The sequence below is a fragment of the Corythoichthys intestinalis genome, chromosome 12 (assembly GCF_030265065.1).
Source record: "Corythoichthys intestinalis isolate RoL2023-P3 chromosome 12, ASM3026506v1, whole genome shotgun sequence".
Classification (NCBI taxonomy): Eukaryota; Metazoa; Chordata; class Actinopteri; order Syngnathiformes; family Syngnathidae; genus Corythoichthys; species Corythoichthys intestinalis.
Window position 1 is genome coordinate 30,208,792 of NC_080406.1, and position 19,682 is coordinate 30,228,473.

The 19,682-nt window shown below is 38.5% G+C and overlaps 1 protein-coding gene across 2 annotated transcripts in view; it reads left to right on the top strand.

The window, feature by feature from the left end:
- The window catches only part of wnt6b (wingless-type MMTV integration site family, member 6b), a 49,526-nt gene that overhangs the window by 21,786 nt on the left and 8,058 nt on the right, over positions 1 to 19,682 (top strand). For both annotated transcript variants that reach the window (XM_057852839.1, XM_057852840.1), the window contains exons 2-3: positions 276 to 496; positions 17,732 to 18,033. In XM_057852839.1, coding sequence (XP_057708822.1) covers positions 276 to 496; positions 17,732 to 18,033 — 523 coding nt within the window. The remainder of the gene's footprint in view (positions 1 to 275; positions 497 to 17,731; positions 18,034 to 19,682) is intronic.

Sequence of the window (19,682 nt, forward strand, 5' to 3'; positions counted from 1 at the left end):
AGTTAGTATAAATTAATACAGTTTTATTTTGCATTGATCATTATGAAATTCCCGTCCCCAGCAAAAAGTGTATATGTATAGGTTATGCTGTTATATTGTCCCTACCAATGTTGAGACCAAACCAACGCCCTTAGCGAGTACTGGTTTTGTTTCCGTGACAACTTGTATCCCATGGCCCAGCCACTATATCATAAAAAAAAAAAAAAGAGTATTTACTGCAGGATTTTCAGGTTGTAAAATCGTTATACTGACTACTATTGTTTTATGCTCTCCAGGGCAGTGGGCAGTCCACTGCTGATGGATCCAAACAGCATATGCAAGAAGACAAAGCGTCTTGTGGGGAAGCAGGCCGAGCTGTGTCAGACTCAACCAGAAATCATCAATGAGGTGGCCAAAGGAGCCAGGCTGGGTGTCAGGGAGTGCCAGTTCCAGTTCAGATACCGCCGGTGGAACTGCACCAGTCACAATAAGTACTTTGGCAAAATATTGCAGCAAGGTGAGTGATCAGAGGTGGAATTTGTTTGTCCACTTTTTCACCCATGGGAATATTCATTAATTGGCTTTAAAAAAAAAGAAAAAGACATAGAACCTACCTTTTTTCATTCTTTAGTGTTAACAGCAATTGAAATCAAACTGATCTTGTCTCATATCAGTAATGATGCATCACTGCCATCTGTTGGTAGTTTTGCAGCAGTGATATTGTTTCCAAACTTAAAATTCACAGGGAAGTAGCATCAAACCTTCCTTTACTCAAACTACAGTGTTATGAAAAAGTATCTGAACCTTTCGGAATTTCTCACATTTCTACATAAAACCATCAAATGTGATCTGATCTTTGTCAAAGTGTGCACAGAGATATTGGACTGCGCCAGTGATTTCTGTAAGCCTTTAGCAGACACTGTAGGGTTTTTTTTTTACCTCGCAGAGAATTCTGCGCTGAACTCTTGGCGTCATCTTTGGTGGATGGCCACTCCTTGGAAGAGAAGCAACAGTCCCAAACTATCTCCCTTTGTATACAACTTCTATGACTGTCGATTGCTGAACATCCAGACTTGTAGAGATGGTTTTCCATCCTTTCCCAGCTTTATAAAAATCAACAATCCTTAATCGCAGGTCTTCAGACTGCTCTTTTGACCAAGCCATGATGCACATCAGACAATGCTTCTCATGAAGACAATTCTTACCAGGTGTGTGTTTTATAGTGGGCAGGGCAGCTTTAAACCACTCATCAGTGATTCGGCACACACCTGACTTAAATTGTTTGGTAAAAATTGATTTCAATTGCTCTTTATGTCTCCTTAAGCAAAGGGTTCACTTACTTATTTTTCCCCCTCCTGTCATTGTTTGCATACTATCCTCATCCAAATATGAAAACCTATAAATGTTTGGGTGGTTTTAGTTAAAGCAGACAGTTTTTACATCTGTGTGATTTTGACAAAGATCAGATCACATTTGATGGTGATTTTATGCAGGAATGTGAGAAATTCCAAAAGGTTCAGATACTTTTTCATACATGTAGTTGAAAAACTGTACCAAAAAACTACATGAACTTTTAGACTTAAAACGTGTTTTTTGGTAATTCACGTCTTATGAACTTTGCTCTCTTATACAAGTCACACTGTTACTGTCTCTTTTGATTTCTTTCTCTCCAAAGGTATTGTAGTATCACACGACAGACTAAACGTGATGTGGTTGTATTAGAACTGTCATTTTCATGCAAGTTTCACTATCATTCACATTTTTTTTAATGACACTTGTGTGCCTACTGAGTAGCCGTTGTAATATTTTCTCTATGGACAATTTACTAACTGCTTGTTTAGTTTGTTCGGCTCCTCCACTGTGCTTAAAATCTCTGTGACAAGTGCTCATCTCTAATCACTTAGTCATTGCTCTACAGTTCACGTCAGCATTTAGCATGGCATCTCTGTTTTTTTCTGCTAGCTCATCTAACTCAGTTCGTTGCATGCAGCTAGTCCTCATCTTCACTAAGGGTGTATCAATTAATCAATTTGGATCAATGTACTGATGTGTTAAACACAATGGAATCCAAATCGATCAGAATGCAAAATATCAAATTATATTGTTATCATTTTGATTTGCCGTTTGTTGAAAAGAATGGTTTTCATTAAAATGTCTGAAATTGTTGAGCAACAAAATTATCAAAAACCTGGAAATCGCTTAAAAAAATAATAATAATAAAGTGAAATGGGACTGATTTGTGAAATGGATACATAATATTTTATTAAATAAATATGAGACCTCTGCATCAAATCGAAAAATCCATGTCGTATCATCATGAAATTGGTTATTTACACCCCTATTCCTCACTTCTATTGACAGCAGGAGAAATCCTATCTAGCAGCATTGTGAATGAGTTAAAGTGCTTTGAGTACCTTGAAAGTAGGACAGTTCCTCCTACTTCCAAGGGAGTAAACCCTATATACTTGTATTAATAATGTCATATCCAATTTTCTAACCTTGGCATGTCAATAGTTTAAAACCTCTGACCTGACCAGACCGTCTCGTGCCAACCAGGGTCAGATGCCTGTCTAATATCAGTCAAGAAGACAAGGGCAGCTCTTGTCTGACAGAGCGGACGTATTCACAGCCGACTGCTTCTACTCTTCATCACATTGGGCATGCTTGAAATGATCAACTAATATCTTCCCTTCAGATCTCACAGGATCTTCCTGAATCTCTTTGAAGTCTCCCATTAAAAGTTTGCACTTACCTAAATATTTTACATTGAACAATATTCCATCATCAGTTTCGAATCTTGGCTGTGATCGCATTTGAAATGAAGAAATGATATAAGACAGGAAGAGAGGGCAAGAATGTACCGGCAGAAGACAGGCGGGCAATTAATCACACATTCCTGCCTGTCTATAAGAAAGGCCAAATTGCTCCTTTGTTTTGCATCTACCTGTACGAACGGTTGATACACATTCAAACAAGCCTTCTTGCAAACAGAATGTTCTCATAATAGAACACATTATAAAACCGTTTAAATGCGTTGTTAAATACTTTGTCAACTCCTCATAAAACTTCTACAATACTGAGTGCTTAGCAATTCATACCTGGCAGTGAATGATCATCATCATCAAGTGCCATTGACAGCGATAGATGTCCAATTCATTTGAACTGCGACAGCCTCCCAGTTCAAATGAATTGGACGTCTATTGTCATCTATGGTCACCAATGAGTTAACTGTAAACGGAATGATTGTCAATTAGTGCTGGTATTTATCAAATAAAGTTTTCTCAATACAAATCAATGGCATGTGAATTACATTATGTAATAATTGTGAATGAGTTACCATTCGGTAGGCCTTTTATTAGCTGTTGTTTTATAAACAAGTTTCCTGAGCGTAATATGGGCGGCGCTATCTTGGAAAATTTCTGTTCCAGTTTAGAAAAAATGAAAATTGAATAGAAAAATGAGTTGTGGTTGAAGTTAGCAGTGAGTTGACGAAGTTAAAATTGCAAAATCAAGCCAGAGGAACCCATGGAATCTCCAAAAATTGATTCAGCACGACGTAGCTGAGACGTACTGTAGATGAGATTTTATGATTGTTCTTAACAATTCGTTGATCATTCGTGGACAAAATTATAACAACTTGTCAGCCTGTGTTGACGTGAGGTATAGATTGATACGCCGGGAACTTCAGTGACCAAAATGAGGTGAAATTAAAAATTATATTACATTTGCGGAATGACTGACACAGATTTTGTTGTTACAAGGAAATACTAAAAGGTATGTACATATAAACAAAAAGGTATGTCGTTCTTTTGTATTGCAGATATTGATCGCAATAAAACATTTGGACAACACGATTCAATTTATTGTTTCATTTACAGCTATTGGTGCATGTGCAAAACAGGTCAATAAATCACAATTTATAAAATCAGACAGCAGAACTCTGGAGCCTCGCCAAAACTTTCAGCCGATATTATGGCCTCCAAACGAACTTTCTCCCGTTGTCCTCGGTAGTTGCAGCTCCAGTAGCGTACTTTAAAATTGCTGCAGTTAAAAAGCTCGTGGTTGGATGTCAGGATCAAGCTGACGGTCCGCCGTGAGGCGAGCCACCGCCTCCTGCCCCAGCCTCTCGGCCGCCCCCGGGTAGAACGATGTAGTCTAGATATACATATGTCCATCAACGTACAGTAAGTGTTGCTGTGAGGCTTATCAACCTATCTTCCCTTGCGTGTCAGCGTTTTCCACCTGTGAATAAACAAACAAAATACTTGTAACACTTGCGTTTATGCGTTGACATAATTGTGCCATCTACACGTATTGATTGGCAACAGGCTAGCAGCAGATACAGTAGTTGTAGTAAATAATATTACAGATCATCATAATTACAATCGTCATCATAATAACAATATGAAAGACAAGACGTTGTTTCACGCACAAGATTTTACCTTGAGTATGTTTTGAGCACCGGACACATGAAAATGCAGGGATAGGAAGAAAATACCTTCCATAACACAGCGGCAACATGGCAACAAACACACCCGGTGTTTGTGGTGGCACGAGCTTCGTGATGATGGCAGATGGATGCGGTATTTCCAAATGGTCTTTTTTAAGGGATTTTGAGGAGTAATGTTGCTCCAGCTCCAGTGTTGTTTTGGATGGAGATATTCTAAAACGGAAGTTGCTTGCAGACATAAGGAAGTAAAGCAGAAGTACCTCAGAAACTTGTCTATAGTAAAACATGTACTTAACTTGCTTATTGTGGTTTTCCAAATTCCGCTTTTGTGCTTGTTTGCTTCAATTGTTTTGTTGCTGCTAACGTAACTGCTGTTTCTTCACACTGAAGTAAAAACAAACTATCTTACAGTGTTTGTTCTTTCTCTGCCCACTTTTTTTTAATGAATATTAGCTGTTTAACAAATCTTTTATTTTTTTTTATTAAACCTGTTCTGTACAGCTCTTTGACACGGAGTATGGAATTCTATGTGTTCGGTTGGTCTGAACAGTTTTAATGTTTCACATTGAGAGTATGACATACTGCCATTGTAATTATTCAACATACCTCATTTATTATGACAAAGCAGCGAACAGGAAGGGGTTATGGGGTAACAGAAAAAAAGAAACACAAGAAAAGAAAGAAAAGAAAAGCAACAACAGGAAATACATTGAGCGCCTACACTAACTATTAATATGTTGGTGCTATCGTCAGCTAGATGTATTTCCGGTTGACACCATTTGGGGGGGCCTGTTGACCAAGGAAAGAAGGGGAGGTAGGGGGGTTAGGGGGAGACTATAAGCTAAGTGATTGGGAGGGGTAGAGTGTACACAAATCAGCACTGTGATCTAGAACCCAGTAATTGTGTGAATCCCTAGTGAGTGTAAGCCCATTGGCAAACGACAATACACCACCCCACCGCCAATTCCGGCAGCCGTTTAACAAATCATTTGTTTTGTCTGGGTGTTTTATCAAGTATTTGTCATGATGCACATATTGTTTTGCTTTGCACTCTGGTTACTCATAGGTGAATGATTCAAACGTCACTCTAATCTCCCCCAGCAAAAATATCTCCAGGCCTTGGTTCGAAGTTTTGAGCACATGCCAACAAGTTGTATGTATGTGTGCCGTTGTGTGTAAAGCGGTATATTCCCAATATTAATAGTTTTAATTGGGTTCACATTACTTTTCACACGTGTCGAAATTAACTTTTACAAACATTCTGGTAGTTAATTTTTTTGAGCAAGAGTTAAATCCATTCTGACAAAATCTGTGCACTCCTTTGCTGTTGAAAAAAAAAAAAAAAAGTCAAAAATAGTTTACGTAAAATGCTTTTTCATCACTGGTGAATTTCTTGAGAAAAAAACAAAACAACAAAACACAAAAACAAACCAAAAATGAATCATGTTTTGTTACCTAACACAGCATTGCTCAACCCTTTAAAGGGAACCACGGACGGAAAGACTTGTAGGTTTTAAAAGAAACATTTTAGTATGAGTTATAATAATTTGAAATTCAAACCCATCTTAAGGTTTTCGTTTTTATAAAATTTGAAAAATTAGTTTAACTAGCAGGTCGCCAGTGTTGTTGACGACACAATGTGGTGACGTCACTGGGCAGCGCTGCCGTACTTCCACAGTCACTCGTTAGCTACACAAATATGTCGTCAATTCTGCTTTTCCTATTAGAACCAGAGCAAAAATTGATGAGCAGGACAGCACTCTCGGTTTTCACAAAACGAGCGGCAAAAGCAATTAAATCAAAGTCTCCAACAGGATTCAAACCCTTATTTCCCGGGCCACAGGCGAGCACTTACACCACAGTACTATATTTCCACGTGACATTAGAGTCATGATTCGTCTTATAAAGCAATCGCAACCGACATGCGCTGTCTGTGCGGTAAAACCTGAAAGGGAAACGCAACTGAAAAGAAAGTGCGGCTGGCTTGACCACGGAAATAAAAAATGCAGCTCACTTGAGACAGCAAGCCGACAACAAGAACATAGGGATTGCGTGAAAGGGTTTATTGAACACAGAAAAAAAACCCGCAATCGCGAAAAGGCAGACTCAAATAGGGTCCAAAGACAGTAGGTCGGTATCAATTAAAAAAAATAATAAAATCTCGGGGGAAAAACCGCATGAGAGGCAGACAAACAAAAAAAAAAACATGGCAATGATGCCACTAACAACGTAGGAATATACAAACTGTCAAATGGAAGCAAGTCAATAAGTCACCTAGAATCGGTTTAAAGACACTGCCTTTGGGAACTCATCCCACATCTTCTTGACAAACCAGGCTGACCAGCAGCAGAATGTGACAAAACCATGCTAGTTGTCAGACTAGCTTCGCTTGCTAGCTCGCACAGCTTTACTCCCAGTCCAGGCACACTGCGTCATCACCCCCAACGTGCATTGTGCGCATAAAAAATGGCGCCCTCCATCGGTCAAAACATGTACTAAATATTAAAGATTTTTAAATTAATGGCAATAATATATGTGTTTCTAATAACATATTTTAGTAAAAGAGAACAATTGTGACTTATTAGAGCCTACAAGTTAAGTCTGAGGAGCCCTTTAAGGGACATGGGTCTCTATAGTGGACATCGATTTAAAAGTTCTCATTAGCTCAAGGCATTCACTGCCAGCTTAGGCAACAAAGTATGTGTTGTGGTTGTTAGTTGTAGAACATTTGGTTAAATGTTGTTTGACACCCATTAGCCGCCGTACCCTTGCTGTCATATGTAAGTTGCCAATCACAAAAATAGCGGCAGTATTGATGAGACTAACACGGAAGTGTGAACGCGAGGCAGTCGGCCGTTTCGAGTTTATTGTTTTATTAATAAACCACTAGTTTGTTCATCTCAAGTGTGGTCCTTGACTCACACCGAAACAAGGACGTTTCTACATTAGTAAAAGAGGGAAATTGGTATTGAAAACACCTCATCGTTTGTTCGCTTCCAGCCCCTCCCAGTTAAACTCGACTGGACATCTATTGCCATCAATGGCAGCCAAAGATTTAAGCTATTTTAAGCGAGAGATTTATGAATAAATAAATAAATACAATTCCTAGAGTAAAATATATTTGGATCACACTGATTGCAATTTATGGCTTTATTGTTCTTGTCTTAGTTTTTTTTTTTGTGTGTGTTGTTTTTGTTTTTTAAAATTACAGTTGTTTTGTACATTTGTTACAATTTATTTATTTTTTAGGGCTGTCAAACGATTAAAAGTTTTAATCGAGTTAATTACAGCTTAAAAATTAATTAATCGTAAATAATCGCAATTCAAACCATCTATAAAATATGCCATATTTTTCTGTAAATTATTGTTGGAATGGAAAGATAAGACAAAAGATAAAAGATGTGATTCCAACAACATTGCCTTTTATATTAATTTAATTGAAATACAAACGTAAACATAAAATGAATCGTGTGAATAAAAGTGCCGTAGATTCAAATACTAGTTGTATTGAGTTCATTTTGCCTACACTGATATTTTTACCAGTATTGCTTGGGATAAAAGAAAAGTTCTGACGAAGCTTCAAATACTGTTACATCCCTAATATAGAGCACTATACATGAGAAATAACGGTACTAATCAATAACTGTGAAAACATTCTCACGTCACAGACATTCCACTTACATCATCCTACACAACACATTGCGGAAATATGATTCAGGCGATATATCATGTTGGAAAAACATCTGCATGGAGAGATCAATGCGATTCCCATGTTGATATTATTTGATTTTGGCATGATTGAGATGCGTGTGGTAGGTATCGACATGTGCACATGCAGTCACTTGGGAAAAGTTTCATTTGTCATCAGTTACTTTCATCAGAAATATATTAGGCACAGCTGTTTCAGGGAAATAAATCAAACAGGCTTGGAAAAGCAAAAATCATCCAGTGTATGAAAAAAAAATATACCTGAGGTTAGAGTAAGCCAATGCAATTTCCACGCACGATTAACCCAAAGCGCTATCCAATATAACTGGGCATGCCTTTGTGGAAGCAATAGCTTTCTATTACCAAGTTGGCAAAATTGACCCATCTTATCTATGATGCTGGATGCATTTCTGCCACCCACTACGTGTCACCAAATAATTCTCCTAGCAAAATAAATAAATAAAATACACTTAACACATTTGTATTATGTCAGCCTCCGTAATTCATGTTTTGACATCGCAGACCTCCCGGTACCGTTGCCTAAAAGTCAGAGGATTGAAAGAATATGCGCTAATTCCTGCAGAAGGGCCCTGTGGAATTAGAAGCAGACGTAGACAGGCCCAGACACCCGCTGTGGCAGAGAATTTGTTTGGAATTCATGTCTCCAAGGAAAATATGAAACAAGGCGCTTTGTATCTTCCAATTTTTCGATAGCTTCCACTCAGCACGACCAGCCCTAAAAACTTAGCGCCTTATTGTTCCTCTTAGGATTATTTCCTGTAGGTTGGTGATAAATGAGACAAAATAATGGTTAATATTTGACCCCTATTATTAGTTGATATATTTAAAAAAAAATAATAATAATAATTAAAGGTAGAAGCACAGATACTTGTATGACATTCTGTATTGTTGTTGTTCCTAGTTAAAATGACTACTCCTTTGGACGAATCAGAATGAAATTTGGTAGGTATATTCCAGGGAGCCTGGCACGGAGGATAAGTGGTCAACACGTCCACCTCACAGTTCTGAGCTCAATGGTTCAGTCCTGGGCAAGGGCGTAGGTTTGCATAGGGACGGTAGGGACATAACACTACCAACTTTTCAGCATGCTCAAATTGTCCCCACCAACTTTTAAGCAACCTTATATGCATGATACGATGAGTTCAGTTATATAGGTCAATTAGATTGTCTTCCCATATGTTGCAAGGATAAAACAGACCCTACCATTATTAAGTGAACTATTTTCATTATGTTCATACTTACTTATTTAATGTTTGAGGGGTACTTATTTACCCCTTTTCACTTGCTGATTATGCTGGTCAATTATTTTCCCCCTCAAACTCATGTTTCATTGGCTGATAGCTTGACCCACCCCTGACACACACACGCACGCCCACACTCACACAGCTCCAAAAGAAATACATGTAAAAAAAAAAAAAAAAAAAAAACATGCCGCCTCCTCCACCACCTTCAAAGAGGAGGGATATTAGAAGTTTTTTTTCGGCCAGCAGCAGCTACTGTAAGTAATTTAAAAAGACGCCAAAGTTGTGGAGGTGAGGAAGACACCACTAATTTTGCTACTGAAAGTCCGACCTGCATCAGAGTAAGTATAACATTAAACTGTGTGAACCTGCTAACCTGCAAAACTCGAGTAGGAAGATGCTTAGAGAGAAGTGTCCTTCTGTTTGTGTTTTCTACAGTTAGCGAACTCTGCTGGAAAGTCTATAGAACTAGAAAAACGTAAGCAAGAAGCTGCTTAGAGTGAGAGGGGTGCTGCATAACCTCATATGTTGCTCACACAACACAACATACACACAACATAATCATAATTAACTACTGTATGTACATTGCAGAAAAAAAGTTTTTTTGCGGAGGGATGCCGCGAGCTACCCATCATGCGATCGACTGGTCAATCGTGATCGACGTAATAAACACCCCTGATTTAGCATATCAGTTAATTAGGTTCATATTCACCCAATCTGTTCGGTGTTATTAATGTTCCATCCCAAGCAAAAAGTGCACATGCAGGTAATGCTCTTACTGTATATCGTCCATGCCAATGTTCAGACCAAACCTATGCCCTCAGTCCTGGGCCTTCCTGTGTGGAGTTTGCATGTTCTTCCAGTGCCTATGTGGGTTTTCTTCGGGTACTCCGGTGTCCTACTACATCCCAAAACATGCATGGTAGCATGATTGAACATTCCAAATTGCCCGTAGGTCTGAGTGTGTGCACGAATGGTTGTTTGTCCCGTTGTGCCCTGCGACTGGCTGGCAACCAATTCAGGGTGTCGAGCACCTACTGCCTGTAGTTAGCTGGGATAAGCTCCAGCACCCCCGTGACCCTCCTGAGGATAAGCGGAATGAAAGATGAATGAATGTATCACCGAATGAATGAATGAATGAATGAATGAATGAATGAATGAATGAATGAATGAATGAATGAATGAATTGGCATGAATAAAGGGCATGCACGCTCTATGGGGTTGTTATAATCAGAGGTGGGTAGTAAGTTAAATGTACTCCGTTACATTTTCTTGAGTAGATCTTGAGAAAAAGAAATAGTTTTACTAAGCTATACTTTTTACATGAGTAGATTTGTGAAGAAAAAACGCTACTCTTATTCCGCTACTCCGGGCAACACAAGAGTCGTTTCATTTTTCCTCTTTATTTTCCAACTTAGATTTATTTTTTCTTTTTTGCCTGGTGTATTACCGGGGTAGTTCTACCGATTTCACCAATGAGGCGTCGCAACCAGTGTTGTTAATTTTACTTAAAAAAAAAAAAAAAATTACAGTTACAAATTACTTCTCCCAAAAAGTAATTGCGTTAGTAACTGAGTTACCTGAATGTAAGAGTAATTAGTTACTTGGAAAAGTAACTAGTGGTAATTTTTTTTTCTCAAAAAAAACAAAAACAAAAAAAAAACAGGTCACGCAATGTGAAGTTTAAAGGCTTTGGGGGACAATTGGCCCTAGCCCAGTTCTTTACCCTCCACTTAACTAGACACAAGGGTATTGCGATAACTAGATAGTAACCTTTGCTATGTGTGGAAGTCATTTAAAGTTGTGAATCAACCGTTAAAGTTGTTAAAATTGCTCCCGTTATTTCATTAGTTCCCTTCTGTCTACTTTAAACATGTGTAAGTTTTAAAACTGTTTCATCATTTAAAGATAGATTTAAGTCAAGATTTTGCCGATTTAGGAGCATTTTAGATTTAAAAAAAAAAAGAAAAAAAAAAAAAGTTACCTAGGTTCGCTATGAGGGATCTCTACATCAGAACCTTCCTGAGAGGTCTACTGCTTTAAGATGGCGGCTGTTTACTAACGCATGTAGTCCTTAAAACATGTTGCCAATGCAGCTGTGTCTGTCAATTGCATCTAGTTCTATAATGTGATATCTACCGTGTCATGTGGGCGTAGTTTGTCGGCTATGGCTACAGTCAGGTATTATTGGAGCCACCTAGCATCGCGGTTGCAACGGCGTCTTCCTCACTCCTGCTCTGCTCTCTTGTCTCCGTGAGTCCGTTTCTCTCAGACTTTTATTTATTCAACCAACTTAGTAACGCATAGTAACGCACGCCTTTCCCGCCTCAGTAACGGTAACGGCGTTGCCAAGATAAGGAAAGTAATTAATTAGATTACTCATTACTGAAAAAAATAACGCCGTTAGTAACGCCATTATATTCTAACGCCGTTATTAACAACACTGGTCGCAACAATAATCACCTGACTCCATTCTACCAATCAGACGCAAGCTTGCCGTTATATCTTCACGCCAGCCTGTTCAGTCATGTGGTGTCTTTAAAACCCTGTAAAAAATGAAATATTTGATATAAAGCGCTACCCTCAACATGACTCAAAAGCGCGGATTTTAACCTCCCTCCCAGTTTTTAATTGGCACCGATTGACCACGGAAAACCGGACATATGATACTTTTAATTTGAAAATAGTAATTAAGGAACTCTTCACTTTTCAAACTAGGAACTATTTTCTCCACCAGAGTGCACTCATGCTGTTTGGACGAATGATGCTTCATTTCTGTAATTTTTTTTTCTCTCGTTGGAATTCAATTATTTTTTTCTTTTTTTTTAATTTCTTTGGCTTAATTTGGTTATTTAATGGGTTACTGTGTATTATTATAAAAACAGTTCATATATATAAAAAATATACCATTGTTTAAAAAAAAAATCGCCCAAAAAATATAAGCAGTTTCTCACAATTTACTCATTAATTGAGTATTCTTTTAACAAAATGCTTTTGTACTTGTACTTGAGTACATTTTTTGGACGATTGCCTTTACTTTTCCTTGAGTAATATTTTAAAGAAACGCTACTCTTTCCACTTCTGCTTATAATGTCTCTAGGCTGACATTTAGGGAGTAGCCTGGGCCATTTTTGAACTTGTATAAATATTACATGTTAAAAAAGTATGTATCTAACAGTACTTTATTCTGAGAATATATATTTTTTAATTGTTTTGTTTTTGATGTTTCTTGTGACATCAGTCAACTCAACTCTTTGGCGACCATTTGCGACAATTTGAAATGGATTTAACAACTATTGACGTCAATAGGTGTTTTCAACATCAATTTCCCTCTTTCACTAACTACCACAACGCGTACTCTGTCACCTGGGCTGTTTGTGAATGAGTTAAGCTAATGAGACCTTTTGATGTCCACTGTAGTAGCCACTGTTCCCTCTATGCATTTTCAATAATTATTATTTGAATATTGGGATCCATTGTATTTAGTCAAACACTGATGTTTCTGGCACTCACAATTCTCTTGACTAGACATGGTGATGTTTTGCATGTTTCAATGTGACATCATTACCACACATCACATCAGGGTCACATCATCCTGTACAGTATATAACCATATGTGATTGGTCAAAGTCTTAACTAAAACAATGCTTTGCAAATGTATACACTAACGCAGTTTCGGCATGCACCGACTGCACAGCTGGTATTGATATCGCAACGTCCTGGTGTGTGCCGCTCTCATCGCACGCCACCCATTGTGTGTGTGCGTGCATGTGTTACCATTCCTAATGAATCCCATTCTCAGAATCATGAGATATCAAGTTGGCAGGGGAGACGCTGGTGACTGCACGCTCACCCGCTTCCAGCTTTTAGACATAAAAGTCACTTAGTTTGGCAGCGGTCTTGTGCGCGCATACACACATGCACTCACACACCCCAATTCTCAAAATCTGTGGAACACACACACTGACAGTCCATAAACTATTTGTACTTTTTTTTTTTTAACACTGCCATATTGTGTTAGTTGTTAAGTGCCGTTTTTGTTTGCAAATTTACACGTTCAAAAGGGGAGCAACACTGTTGTTCAGATTCAAAATCAATTTTCGCATTCGCAGTCTTTAAATACATTCTTACCTCAGAAAAAAAATAATTTTCGGACTTTCTTCCCTCATTTTGAATCCTGCGGCTCATAGTCCAGCGCGGCTTATTTGTTGATTTGGGTTAATAGGTAACACTGTATTGGACAAGCGGCATCATGAGACTGCCATAAATGGTGTCATAATTATGACATGACACTACCATTGGCATTAATAATGCTTATGACAGATGTAATTAAGTGTCCATTGATCTCCATTCATGTCCAGCTCGAATTTTTTACATCTATTCAAAAGTGAGATAATTTGCCGGATGACACAAAATGACATCTTTCATAAGAATTCAGTAATGCTCATGGCAGTGTCATGTCATAATTATGATGGTCTTATGGCAGTTTTATGGCAAATAAAGTGTTACAAAATACCATAGCTAGCAATTAATGAAACAACTGGAACAGTATCTGTAGGTTCCAAAATGAAAAGCGAGCTTTTAGCCCGACAATCTCCTCGCTCCGTACCCCCTACGCACCCGCCAGTCAGCGGAGAAGAAAAAGTCTCACGCAGCTCATTCTCATTTCATTCGTTTAATCCAACAAAGGGTTAATCCAAACGCTCGTCATCCAATATAAACAAAGGAGCAGCTGAGAAATAGATAGAGAGACTAATTCAACTAGGATGAGAAAGAAAAAGAGACGTCAAAAACTGTTTGGGCTATATGCTTCCTCATTCATGCCCCACGCCGACTGAGCTCGCGCACCAAGCCACCTCCTAATATATCGTACGACACAACGTCAAACGTGACGTCGCGAACTACCGTATTGGCCCGAATATAAGACGGTGTTTTTTGCATTGAAATGAGCCTGAAAAAGAGGGGGTCGTCTTATATTCACGGTCTAGACAGTATACCCACTCACGACGCTAGATGGCACCAGATATCATTGAAGCGATGTATTGTCATGATAGATCTCAGCTACTCTCCCCATTCACAACGCTAGATGGCGTCAGATATCATTGAAGCGATGTTCTGTCATGATAGATCACAGCTACTCTCATTATATTATTGCAATGTTTTTCCTTCTTCAGATTTGTTTCAAGACTACAGTTACAGTTAGACTTCACTTTGATGGTTAATGCAGTTATTGCAATTTTGTTGTTTTATCACAATAGATTGTTTATTTACATTTCAAAAACCAGACACCATTCATTTACGAATGTGACTGCACTTTAGTTTACATATTTAAAAGTTCAGATATTAAGATTTGAATGAGGCAAAATAACATGCTTTTTCTCTCAAATATATTGTTATAATCATGTGTTTCGGATGTACTGTGATTATTTTCTGTATAAAAATTAATTTTGTGTTCAAAATGTCTTTTTTTAAACTTGAGTCTTGAAAAAGAGGGGTTCGTCTTATAATCAATCAATATGGTAGTTCTACAAAATCAAATAAACAAATAACATTTTCTCTTATATAACCAAATAACAATTAACAGCTTGCTTTATAGAACCAAATAAATTACTTACAATTAACATAAATAATCATCCAAATGTTATTTTAGGCACCTATAGTATTTGAAGAATTAATTAGCACAGAACCTGAATTTTGATTGTTATTTACATCTGTAGCATTGCAATGCATGCTAGGAGGCATGTTGGACAACAACAGTGTTGACAGCAGGTGGCAACAGAGGTTCACTGTCTTCCACAAGGGATTAGGGGTGGCCAAATAAAGCTTCTTGAAGCTGGTGATTCATTTGGTCTTAGACAGTCTTATTATGCCGCTGGCAAATAAAGTTTTACCGGTTAATTTTTGTTGTTGTAAATATCCCTTAATACAGTGAGGACAACTGCGGCTTATAGTCCAGTGCGACTTATCTATGAACAAATGTCATTTTTGTGTCAAATTTGGTGGGTGGCGGCTTATAGTCAGGTGTGCCTTATAGTCTGAAAATTATGGTAATAATGAAACAAAATGTTAACACACTCCTGTTCAAATGACACAAAAATGATGGACAAATAATTTTAAAACATTTACTCATGTTAACATGAACAGAGTAGCGTGTTGCGGCAACACCAGAGTAAAGAGATTCAGTGACATTATAATGTGACGTAATAGTTCATGTTTTAAAACAAGGTTTATGTGATGAGTTTCACATGACAGCGTGATAAATTTGATATTGGAATGTAAGCAATTTTATTTTAATGTAATAGGTTACACATAAAATGTGAAATATTAATGCAAGTGAACTTTCACACTGTCTTTGCTAGTTTTATTTTTACACTATAATGTAAAAAAAAAAAGTTACTTCATAAAAATTAATATTTCGCATTATGATGTGATACATTTCATGCTATGATGAGTTTCACATTGCAACTTGATACGTTTCATTTTATAATGAGACAAATGTCACATTTTAATGAGTAGGTTTTGTTTCCCACAATTGACGAAACAAATTGAAAAAAATTCCTTCCGGTTCAGGTCACTGACAAAGTCTTATGCTATTTTAAAAGTTGTCCTTTTTTTGTTTTTACAGTAATATAGACAAACACTGTCGTGATGTAGTCTGTAACTTTAATTTATTTGACAAAAAAGTCTCTGCTTGTGCCTGACTGCAGAAGTCCAACTTATCACATTATAATGTGAAACCTATTACGTTAAAAATGTGACATTTATCACATTATATCGTGAAATTTATCAAGTGGCAGCAACAGACCTCCATACCATCACCTGTGCAGCTCAGTAAAAACAGCAACTAAAATAATGTTGTTACACAAATGAGCATAAAAGTCAGAAAGAAAACTGGCAAGGGCAACATTAATGGCTGCATTTTACAAAAACACACATAAGAAAATATGTTGAAGCTCAATGAAACTACAGTGTTTTTACAATTTTTTTGGCCATCATTCCAGAAGGTATGTTTCGTGTTTGGCTGGAGGAAGTGTGTTCTGGCTGTCTGTCTGTCTCTCTGCACATTCCCTAGGCGCCGCGACGCCTTCAGGGAGGTTCTTCGTTTAATAACGGACGTAAGAATGAGCAGCTTCGATTTTGCTGGTCAAAGGTGAAAGCGTTTAAACTCTAAGTCAAGATTGTATTAGCTGGTTATACATCAGTTCCTACGATAAATCATATCTTCTATCTGGACTGCCTGGGGCAAACACAATTTATTAGATACAAATGTGGAACCGTTTGCAAGTATTAGATTTGGTGGATATAAAAAGTCTACACAGCCTTCAAATATTATGTTTTTCTCATTTAAAAAGAGCATAAGTACAAACCTGCCATTATCATAAGCGCCTCTGATAACCCCAAATAAAGTTCAGATGCCATAAATAACAGTCTAAATGGTCTAAGGTCATTTTCTCATTAAAAATCAAGTGGTCACTGCAAATAACTGACAATGACATTGTATTTGGTACCCTGATTGAGACCAGACCCATTCATTGGAATACATGCTATTTTAACCTCCTCTTAGGTAAACAAAGACTAAAGGGCCATCTCCAACCGGGGTCAGTTCTTCCATCACTTATCTGAACAACTTAAGGGGAATGATAACAAGATGACGGGATGAGGCTTTGATACAAGGCACAATGTTTGGTGAACAAGTGTTGACATGATCGAGCAGGAATCTCAGTAAGTGGAGGAATGATGTTCATTTGGCATTGTAGCTTTCCTCAGACAGGAAGATAAGTTCTGAGGAGTTTTGGCATATCAGCAAAGTTAGGTGAGAAAAATAAACGGAATTTGGGGAAATCAGTACTGGATCTTGTATTTGAGCTACAATTATTGAGACGGCAGGCAAAAACGGAATATTCCAGCGATGCGGAATGGAACTTTAAATTGAAATCACATAAGCCCAGTTGTTGTCAGATTCTTTCCTAGCTCTTCACATCAAGAGAAATGAGAACAGATAACAGTGTGTTGATGATGGCAAAGGGGCCGAGGACAGACGGCAATTTGCAGTTGTCGACGGACTTGCCTTTAGCCGAGAAAGTAGAGCTCAGAACCAGAAATAAACCAGCAGCTGCGCTCTGTAAACTCTGTATGTGTGTGTGTGTGTGTGTCACATCCTCTTAGTACTGCAAATCCAAATAATGTTGGAGAATGTAGTAATGATTGTGTGAAAAGTTCTTATATTGTCCTCCATGTATGAACAGTACATTGATTGAATTGATGGCGCGACAGGTGCTCAGAAGAATGAAAGCATGAAGATAATAGAATCCTATAATTATCATTGTTTCAGATATCCGGGAGACAGCGTTCGTGTACGCCATCACAGCTGCCGGCGTGACCCACGCAGTGACGCAGGCCTGCAGTATGGGAGACCTGCTACAGTGTGGCTGCGAGGCCACCAGGAACAGAGCCCCCCCAAGACCTCTGTCGTCCTCTCCGCGCGATGGTGTCAAGTGGGAATGGGGTGGCTGCGGTGATGATGTGGAGTTTGGCTACGATAAATCCAAGCAGTTTATGGACGCAAAAAGGCGACGAGGCAAGAGCGACATCAGGACACTCATAGATCTGCACAACAATGAAGCTGGGCGACTGGTAAAAAGACTTCAGTAAATACTATCTGACACAATATACAGTGGGGCAAAGCAGTATTTAGTCAACCACTAATTGTGCAAGTTCTACCACTTGAAAATATTAAAGAGGCCTGTAATAGTCAACATGGGTAAACCTCAACCATGAGAGACAGAATGTGGAAAACAAAACAGAAAATCACATTGTTTGATTTTTAAAGAATTTATTTGCAAATCATGTTGGAAAATAAGTATTTGGTCAATACCAAAAGTTCATCTCAATATTTTGTTATGTACCATTTGTTGGGAATAACAGGGGCCAAACGTTTTCTGTAACTCTTCACAAGCTTTTCACACACTGTTGCTGGTATTTTGGCCCATTCCTCCATGCAGATCTTCTCTAAAGCAGTGATGTTTTGGGGCTGTCTTTGGGCAACACGGACTTTCAATTCCCTCCACAGATTTTCTATGGGGTTGAGATCTGGAGACTGGCTAGGCCACTCCAGGACCTTGAAATGCTTCTTACGGAGCCACTCCTTTGTTGCCCTGGCTGTGTGTTTGGGATCATTGTTATGCTGAAAGACCCAGCCACGTCTCATCTTCAATGCCCTTGCTGATGGAAGGAGATATTCACTGAAAATCTCTCGATACATGGCCCCATTCATTCTTTCCTTTGCACAGATCAGTCATCCTTGTCCCTTTGCAGAAAAACAGCCCCAAATCATGATGTTTCCATGCTTCACAATGGGTATGGTGTTCTTCGGATGCAATTCAGTATTCTTTCTCCTCCAGACATGAGAACCTGTGTTTCTACCAAAAAGTTCTATTTTGGTTTCTTTTGACCATAACACATTCTCCCAGTCTTCTTCTGGATCATCCAAATGCTCTCTAGTGAACCCTAGATGGGCCTGGACGTGTACTTTCTTCAGCAGGGGGACACGTCTGGCAGTTCAGGATTTGAGTCCCTGGCGGCGCATTGTGCTACTGATAGTAGCCTTTGTTACTGTGGTCCCAGCTCTCTGTAGGTCAATCACTAGGTCCCCCCGTGTGGTTCTGGGATTTTTGCTCACCGTTTTTGTTATCATTTTGACGCCACGGGGTGAGATCTTGCATGGAGCCCCCGATCGAGGGAGATTATCAGTGGTCTTGTATGTCTTCCATTTTCTAATAATTGCTCCCACAGTTAATTTCTTTACTCCAAGCGTTTTACCTATTGCAGATTCAGTCTTCCCAGCCTGGTGCAGGTCTACAATTTTGTCTCTAGTGTCCTTCGACAGCTCTTTGGTCTTGGCCATAGTGGAGTTTAGAGTGTGACTGACTGAGGTTGTGGACAAGTGTCTTTTATACAGATGAGTTAAAACAGGTGCCATTGATACAGGTAACGAGTAGAGCCTCGTTAGACCTCGTTAGAAGAAGTCAGACCTCTTTGACAGCCAGAAATCTTGCTTGTTTGTAGGTGGCCAAATACTTATTTTCCACTCTAATTTGGAAATAAATTCTTTAAAAAACAAACAACGTGATTTTCTGCTTTTTTTCCCCCCACATTCTGTCTCTCATGGTTGAGGTTTACCCATGTTGACAATTACAGGCCAAATCTTTTCAAGTAGGAGAACTTGCACAATTGGTGGTTGACTAAATACTTATTTGCCCCACTGTAAACCTACACATATTATT